General features: G+C 36.9%; 1 protein-coding gene across 1 annotated transcript; it reads left to right on the top strand.

The window, feature by feature from the left end:
• The first annotated feature begins 1,268 nt into the window (after positions 1-1,268).
• mAChR-C (muscarinic Acetylcholine Receptor, C-type) lies at positions 1,269-4,624 on the top strand. Its single transcript, XM_068762352.1, has 4 exons — positions 1,269-1,731; positions 1,972-2,131; positions 3,323-3,493; positions 3,942-4,624. The coding sequence occupies exons 1-4, from the start codon at positions 1,367-1,369 to the stop codon at positions 4,449-4,451; spliced, it is 1,206 nt and encodes a 401-aa protein (XP_068618453.1). The 5' UTR covers positions 1,269-1,366; the 3' UTR covers positions 4,452-4,624.
• Positions 4,625-8,871: the final 4,247 nt, after the last annotated feature.

The raw sequence follows: 8,871 nt of genomic DNA, 5'->3' as shown, positions 1-8,871 counted from the left end.
AATAAAATTCGTTTATTCAACATTGAAATTTAAGAGAACCCTTATTGATGACAAACATTTTAATTTGCTTTCTTCTCTGCTTTGCGTGGTGTGATATATATAATTGTGGAAAAGAAACAGACAGAAACTTCACAACAACACATCTCATAATGAAATTTAACAATACAGATTTATACATGTACACTATCAGATATAGCCTAAATTTAAATTGATTCTTATCATTTAAATGTACGTAAATATTTTGTGAAATGTTATTGAAAAAAATCTGATTGCGTTTATTATAAATGAATTAGAGAATGCAGTCGAAACTTTAATACAACCTGTTTTTCACGGTGTCTTGTAAATACACTAGACGTCCCCTATGCTTTTGAATTCATTATAATAATTTTCCAAGCTTCCGTTGTTTGTAATTGAGGAACGGTCCTCTAATGGAAAGAGGTATAAATAATTCATCAACGAATTCAGGATAAAAGCTTAGACGTAATAGGTACCCTAAAGTCCTTAATGTGATTTCGACTGAAGGCGCGTGAAGTATTAACAAAGTAGGCGAGAGGCCGCTGCAAAGTAATTTGTGGAAATAAAAGCCTTTGAGGTCACAGAGCTCGCTACCTTGCAGTCACAAAGCTGTCTGTTTTTAAAGAATTCACACGTATTCTTTTGTTCCCTTTTGATCGGAATACATAAACCGTTTTAAGAGACAACCAAAACAGCGTCTCTCTCACGGAAGCAAAATAAACATGGAACGTCTTGTAATGCTTGGAAATTAACCAATTGAGTGAATCCTTGACCTTATATGCTGACTTAAGCCATTGTTACCTATAGAATCTAAGTCTTAAACTTAGAATTCTGAAGTAAGTTAAACTAAACTTTAGCATTCTGGTAACTCAAACCTCGTAAAACTATAAATGCAAATGTAAAAGTACGAAAGACAAACAGTATTTGTCAATGACAAAAATAAAAAAGGCAATAACCCATAAAATTTCTAAATGATGAGAATACATTCTGATACTTGGGGTATAAAAAATATTTATTGGATAATTTGGATTTGGTATCGGATATTTCACGGTCAGTTGGTTGGTCGGATGATTCAGATTTCTAAGTTCCCGTGCGCAATGTGTATAGAAGACATCAAACATGTGTACAGGAAATCAATAAGTGTCAAAAAATAACTATATCCTATCATTGCAGGCAGTCGTCTGTTCTTCCCGGATGAAAAAAATGTGCGAAAAGACAGTGCGACAAAAGACAATACTTTATAAAGTGTCAGTGCCAGTGGTGGTTAAATTTGAGACGATGCGCGCGTAAGTCGACCACGACGTCGAACTACTCGGAGTGGGGGACGCCGGCGACCGCGGCCAGCGATGGTATGGACTTTGTGGTGGGCAATGCGAGCGGCGAGGCGGTCGGCGAGACGGCGGCCACGGACCTGTACAACTTCTGGGCGTGGAGCATCGTGGACGGCGCGCTGATGGTGCTCATCGTGAGCGGCAACACGCTCACCGTGCTCGCGGTCACGCTCAGCCGCCGCCTGTCCTCGCTCGTTTCCAACCAGTTCGTGCTCAACTTGGCCGTGTCCGACCTCATGGTGGGCCTCACGCTACCCTACCACCTCGTCTTCTACCTCGACGACGACTTCGGCAAGGTCAAGTGGTCCTGCCTCATGCGGTTCATTCTCATAATACTCGCGTGCCTCGCTTCTATTTACAACATCATTGCGATCGCAGTCGACAGGTACAAAACCTTCATTTAATGTTTTATTATTTTGCGTGCACGTTTGGCAATCAATATCTCTGTCAATGTTAACTAAACGCCTTACCCTTTGGTCTCCTTTCTATAAGCAATAATTGCCAATGACCTAACTTAAAATATATATAAAAACATTCTTTGGATGAAGGCTATTTTTTTAATGTCCCTTGCGTGTGCCGCGTGAGTGAGACAGAACCATGTACAACATTTTACATGCATTTCCAGGTACATAGCCATTGTACACCCCCTGCACTACAGCCGGTACATGACGAAGGTTGTGACGAGGGTGCTGATGAGCACCACTTGGTCTGTGGCTGTCTGCATCAGCTGCATCCCCATGTTCTGGAATGACTGGAGAGACGGCATCGCTTGCGAGATGAACTTGGTACGTTATAATTTAATTTTTACCATCAAATTACCTTTGAATAACCCAATTAGATAAAAATCTTTTATTAGAATACTAGACGAGGAAATCTTTATCCAGAAATCAATACCATATGATAATGATGACGTAAATAAAATAGAGAACTAATAGAATCATTCTTTCTAAGGCACTAATCTAAGGGAACCGCTTGCCAAACATTTTCCATTTGGTTTTCCATCATAGCTCGTAATATTTTGCAATCAGACTAGATTTTTTTCTGATCCATGAACCGTCCCAGATTTAAGGGTAAAACACAGCAGACATTTTGCCACGAAAACATGTGATTAAATAATTGTAATCTAATCTGCTATCAGTGGATCACCGGCCAAACGTCATGATGCATATATAGTAGCGATACGAACTGATAAAAAAGCCATCCTCATTGCTAATACGTGGGGCTCGTTGAAAACAAATAAGCCCGATGGAAATCTAAACAAAACTTTTGATAGCGAAATTGTTATTAAATACGAAATTATTTGAAGTGGTATCACGTGCCATAATTTGAAAGAGCATTATGATATTTATGTTGCAAAACCTATGGAAGCATTGCATTGGTGTGTAGATGTATGTTGTTCGTCGACAGATGTTGTTTGCATTATGAGATGAAATAGAGCTGATGTGAGATCCCTATAAGAGGCACATATTTAGACAAACATAAAGGCTTCGACAGAAACCTCTAATTAGGCCTTTATATTCTTTATTTCAACTGATTTATACACCGCCATGCTCTTTGGGTTCTTGGGTTCGTTCGTTTAGTTGGGGGATTCGGGTGGACTAAAAGACCGAACTTCAGCTCGATTGAGCCGTAAGACGTCCAGTGTTGAACAACAACCATTGGAATCAGCCTGCATAAACTAGCCATACCTTACGTACACAGATCAGTTTGAAAATAGCTCAGATTTTGGTTCTCTTAATACACGTAGCCGACTACGCTGACTGATTAACACATTATTGAGAAAGACTACAGATTAATTATATATCAGATTAGTAATTGCAACCTTCCACTGTTATAATATTTTTACGCACTAATTTCACAAGAAGGAAATGTGAAAAATCCAATCAAAATTAAATTTAGCGCCATCTATCTAATCAAACGTAAACGAATAATTGTTTTACTAAGTTCCGTCTTACCATGAGGATATTTAATTTCAGGTGGTGCCAAAGTCATACACGACTAGCATCCTCGCGCCCATGTTCTCGTTGATTTGGATGGTTATGTTCATCCTCTACTGGAGGATATGGAGGGAGGCGACCTGCCACGCCAGACGCATGCGAGCGAACACCTGCTGCCCTTCTGGTGCCAACGATTGGAAGAGCATACAGGTATTTATACTTTATTATTAAATTGGCAGAATCTCTCAAGTTTGATTACCGGTTGGAAACACACAAGGGTCATTTTCCGAAAACAACCTTATGAATTGTATTTTGGAAATAAATTCAGGAAATAAATTGAATATCTGCTAGCACTGGAATTTCGTTATAATAATACTAGTACATATGCCTGATTTGCTATTTTTCTATATAAGTATGTTAGGAATTTTGACGGATAAACATTCTGAAGGGCGTGGGAAGGCTCTTCACTAGGCGGCCGGTAACATAGATAAGGCCTGGAAGTCGCTGCGCAATATCGGTCATCGTTACCATCTTTAATGGAGGCCTATGCTTTGCAGTGGGCATCTATCAGCTGCTGGATAGTAATGATGATATTCTTCTCAATAAAAACTATTGCAAATGCAAAGAAATGTAAATAAATGAATATTGTGTTTTCCAGGTGGTGCTTCTTGTGCTGGGCTCCTTCTCCATCTGTTGGATGCCGTTCGTGGTGGTGGCTTGCGCGCAGACGCTACCCATCATCCCCCTGCACAATCCCATCGTTTACCGATTGACGTCATCACTCGCCATGTCCAACTCTGGTATCAACCCGCTGATATACGCGTGGAAGAATGCTGGCTTCAGGGCGGCATTTGCGAAGCTACTCCGGTGCAAGCGGCCAGATACGTCCGAGTACAGAGGGTCACCAGCTCCGGAGAGGAAGAGAGGTTCGGTGGCGCTTAGAGAGGGGTCTGTGACAAGGTCCAGCGCGCCTGCTGCGTTGGGTGCCCTTGGAGGTCGACCCGCAAGATTGCTGTACGTGGAACGCGAAGCTGACACGTCCAGATGCCGCATTATAGAAAACGCCGGATACATGGACTCTGACAGGGGCGATTTGAACCCGTCCTACGCCCCCGACGGGCCCGCCCCCGTTCACGGAGCCGGAGCTCGCTCCCCCGACGTAGTGTAGTGTATTTTGACAGAGGTTAGACAGACGTTCAGTGGGAAATGCAAACGCTTCTAGGATTTAATGTTGTCGACGCGCGGGAAATCCCCGCCGCGTCTAGGTACCTACCCGATCTCTACGCTCAAGTTTATGAAAGCTTTATTGTTGAATTTTTATTCAGAGATTTTAATATGTTCCCTGCCATGATGAGATTTAATATATTATAATGATACTCTCCGTCAATATGAATTCAGATGTTTAAATTATATTATAATTAAGATGTTTGATGTAAATTAAAGTGTTTTAAATGCGCAATAAAAATATTTAATTAGACTCGTAGTGTGCACCACTTTCAAATATTGTTGTTTCGATGTACAATCATCCTGTAGTATATAAAAAAATAGAAAAGAACACCTCTTCAGACTATAAAAAAAAATTTACTATTACCACAATTAACGCCATCTCTCGACACTTGAAAGAAATAATTCATGCAATAAGTACGAACTAAAGTAGTTAAGTTTTAGAACATAGATGGCGCTGAACACGCAAAATTTTATTCATTAACAATGAATAAAATTTTGCGTACAGTTCATATAAATTATCAAGTGTTTAAAAACCTTTCTATATAAGTAGATTACAATTGTTATAAAATAAATTTTATATACGTTACTCTACTTAGGTACCTAGAGAAACAATATCTAATATTATCACCAAAGATGTCCTGAGCCTATTTATAGAATTATTTTAATATATTTTTTACAGCTACCCTAGTATTAATAAATATAATTTACTTAATTTAAATTCGTCGCTTTCACTTCACGTTAAGAAACTGCAGACTGCATCAAATGAAGCAATCGCCACCACGCTATCTCTACTTTTGAAGCCAACAAGTAGTAGTTCATTCCCGTGCCATATTAACTTTATTGAAAAGCTCAGCCTCTCAAGGAGACATGGGGATGGCTACGCCCGAGATTTTTCCACGAGATGAAATCACAAATGCTTAGATCCGTAAACAAACGAAAGTAACCGATATAGCTCTGCGAATTAGCATATAGCATGCAAAACAGATGATCAGGTATTATATACTTAAGGTTTTTATTGTATACTTAAGGTTGTAAAGTGGAAATGACAGACCGTCAAGCCATGAGTACGACGTCCGCTCACATGTTGGACAAACACTAGATGCAAGCCACTTCCAACCGGTCTTTTTGAGAATCTATTGGGAAGACCTATGTCCAACAGTGGGCGTCCTATGAGTGAAATTATGATGATGAACCATCCAATATTGTGCTCAAATCAAAATGTAATAAATTAATTTTTGCAGAGCAATAAAGACATAAATTTCAGCCATTGGCAACTCATAAAACAAATCATTCAATTTTAGATTCTAGTCTAATTAAAAAAATATTAAATATTTTAAATACATATCTAACAATATTTTTGCACCGCTTTCATACTTTGCTTGTCATCGTCGATTCAGGTCAAAGATATTCAACCACTGCAATGCACAGGTCTACCCTAAAGATATTTATGGGAGGATACCCCATAATCGCCACGCTTGGCAGGCAGTCTGGCGATACCAGGGTGGTAATTTCGAGAGAACACTGCTGCCCATCTTATTATATATTTCATATACATATACACACAAATAAATCTGTATTTTCTATTTGATTACGCAATAGCTAAAAAACGACTTTAATGATTACAATTGCAATTATATAAAAAAGGTCATATTTTGTAGAATAACTTTTAAAACATTCTAAATTTAAATTATCTATTGAATTTAACGCTTAGCCAATACGCTGCAAATACGCCTTGAACTTCGCGCGATACCAATTTAGAGAGTCGTTAAAAGGTTGCATGTATCGATTTAAAAACGAATAACAAATATATATATATATAGAATCAGAATGCGAGAGGGTAATAACTTGGGCAACTGTCTGTCGAGTCAGCTAGTGATAATAAAGAACGTATGAATTCAAATTTTCAAATTCAAAATATATTTATTCAAGTAGGCATTGACGCGCCTTTCTTAAATCGTCTATTTTGTTAACATTATAAGCAGTAAGCTACAACCAGCTCAGAACGCTGATCTGTTGAGAAAAGCCGCCCGGAAACTCAACTGTTGCTATTTGAAATGAAATTTAATAAATTTTCATGTGTAAATTATTATATCAACCATGTAAATGAGACGACAAACCAAGTTACACACATTTAGATCAACTAAAAACTCTTGAATGCTATAATAATATGCGAAGAAACGAAAGGTCGAAGATATCTCGTGGTACTTTATTATATACGTACACCATGCAATCATGCACCATAAAACCAAAAAAAAATTTTTTTGAATATTTTTTGATTGAAGTACCCACTTCTTAGGGCCTATTGTTTCCCCCATTGTGGTTGTGACGAGGACTTTACAATCGGCAAATAAATCTTTCATTACTTCTTTATTTTACTCTCTTTACTTCTTTCGAAACATCTCACTTCCTTCTTGACATCCTCTTCCACGCAACGCCTTCATTTCTCTTATCGTTCCTAGATCATAGTTTGTTTTACTTCTCGACTAGCTCCTTTGACAGTCAACACTGCTTTTATAATTTCTGTTACATCTATATCAGACATCACAATATACGCTATTTCATAAAACGCATTATTCAACCTTCTAAAATATTTTTACAAAATAAAGGTCACCGACATTCCGAGATACTTTTCATAATTTTAAACATTTCGCGACCTATAACATACCCAAATGTATACAAAAAGTATTTATTTTTTCACCAAAACTATATTGATACAGACATGATTAAAAATAGAAAATATGTTCTAAATTTAAATATAAGAACTCTTCAAAACTTAGCGAAAAATTAATAATAGCACTTCTCCATAATTCTTTCAGGCGTAATTCTTTCTCCGTAATTCTTTATCTAATACAGATAAGTATTAGAATTTCAATTTGAAATTGGAATAGAACGGTTCACGAAACTACGTTTTTCGGAATATCAAAATAATTCGACAAGTAATCGAAGCCAAAAATAATCCTTCAAAGATCCACATGTGGCTAGCGATCAGTTAGTTACCTCATTATTTATAGTGTTACTAAAATTAGTAATATATTAGGGGAACCAGAAAGTAAAGTCGCTTCTGTCGATATATATTACAGAAAAATCGATTGATTTGTTACCGCTCCGGCATTGATTTTGTCTAGATGGCAAAAGGTTGTTGATAACGAAGGTGAATATATTGTTGATCAGAAATAAAAACTTGCTAAAAATGTTGTCGTGTGAATTTAACTTCAGAAAGCGACGTCACATTCCAGTCTCCTTAATATAATAATTTGCGGTAGAGGAATGAGACTTAAGATCGTTGGTCGCGGATTCGATTCCCGTGATGTAATTTTATGTAATTCACTCTTTGTGCATAACTATACAGGATTGCCACTGGTCACAAAGAAGTTTCTAGAAGAGATACTTTGGCACAATTTTTCACGGTGCCTTGTATATACACTATGAACGCATCCTATTTTTGACAAATATGCAAGCTTTGGCAGATAGAGACGTTTAGATATAATACGACTAATTTGAAACAGATTATTCATGGTTTATTTTTATATGTTCCCGGCTATACTCTCTCTATACTCCTTTAAATTTTACTTTTATTTCATTAGTAATATTGTAAATCTCGTAAATAGTATAACAGTGAGTGGGCAAGCACCTTACTAGGCAGGGCCATTTTTAAAAATTTGAATCTAATTCACGGACCCTTCCGCTCCTTGAACTCAGTACCGACGAAGCTGTAAAAGCCTTAAGGCTAACAGCATTAACATAACATCTTCAGAAACAATACAAAATTTGAAATACTATGAATAAGTATATAAAAAGTAAAATAAAAAAAAACTTGTTACATTTGGCTTTTTATACATGAAGCAAATTCCAATTTACCCGCGAAAAATTATTCTATTAACCATTGAGACTAAGCTGTGCCCGCTACTTCGTCTGCGTGGAATTTTTTAAAAAAATATTATTTAGTTCATTGTTTTTTTTTTTTGGTTAAAAATTTCTCTCAAAAATTTAACCTAAGTTAGTCCTTATAACATCAGCTACATGCCAGTTTAAGTCCCGTCAAAATATGTCCAGCCATTTCAAAGATTAGCCGGAACAAACAGACAGACAGCCGAAAACTAAAAAATAGTTATTTTGGTATATGTATTGTACATATATTCTTTCACATGTAGTAAAAAACGGTCATGTTAATATTACAAACAGACACATAAATTTTATTTATTTTTTAGTTTCTTGGCAAATTCTTCTCGATAGAATCAACTCTTCGAACCTGGCGGTGGTCCATGTATAAACACACACACATATAGGTTATATCAAAGTCCTAACTTTTTAAAAGTGATTAACAAAGCCTATTTGAAAGAAGAAATATTTGTTCAATCTAT

This window comes from Battus philenor, unplaced genomic scaffold (genome assembly GCF_028537555.1).
Source record: "Battus philenor isolate CCGP_79_NKW_IND1 unplaced genomic scaffold, ilBatPhil1.0.hap1 SCAF_16, whole genome shotgun sequence".
NCBI lineage: Eukaryota > Metazoa > Arthropoda > Insecta > Lepidoptera > Papilionidae > Battus > Battus philenor.
The sequence above is the reverse complement of the archived record's forward strand: the minus strand, read 5'-3'. Positions and strand labels throughout refer to the sequence as shown.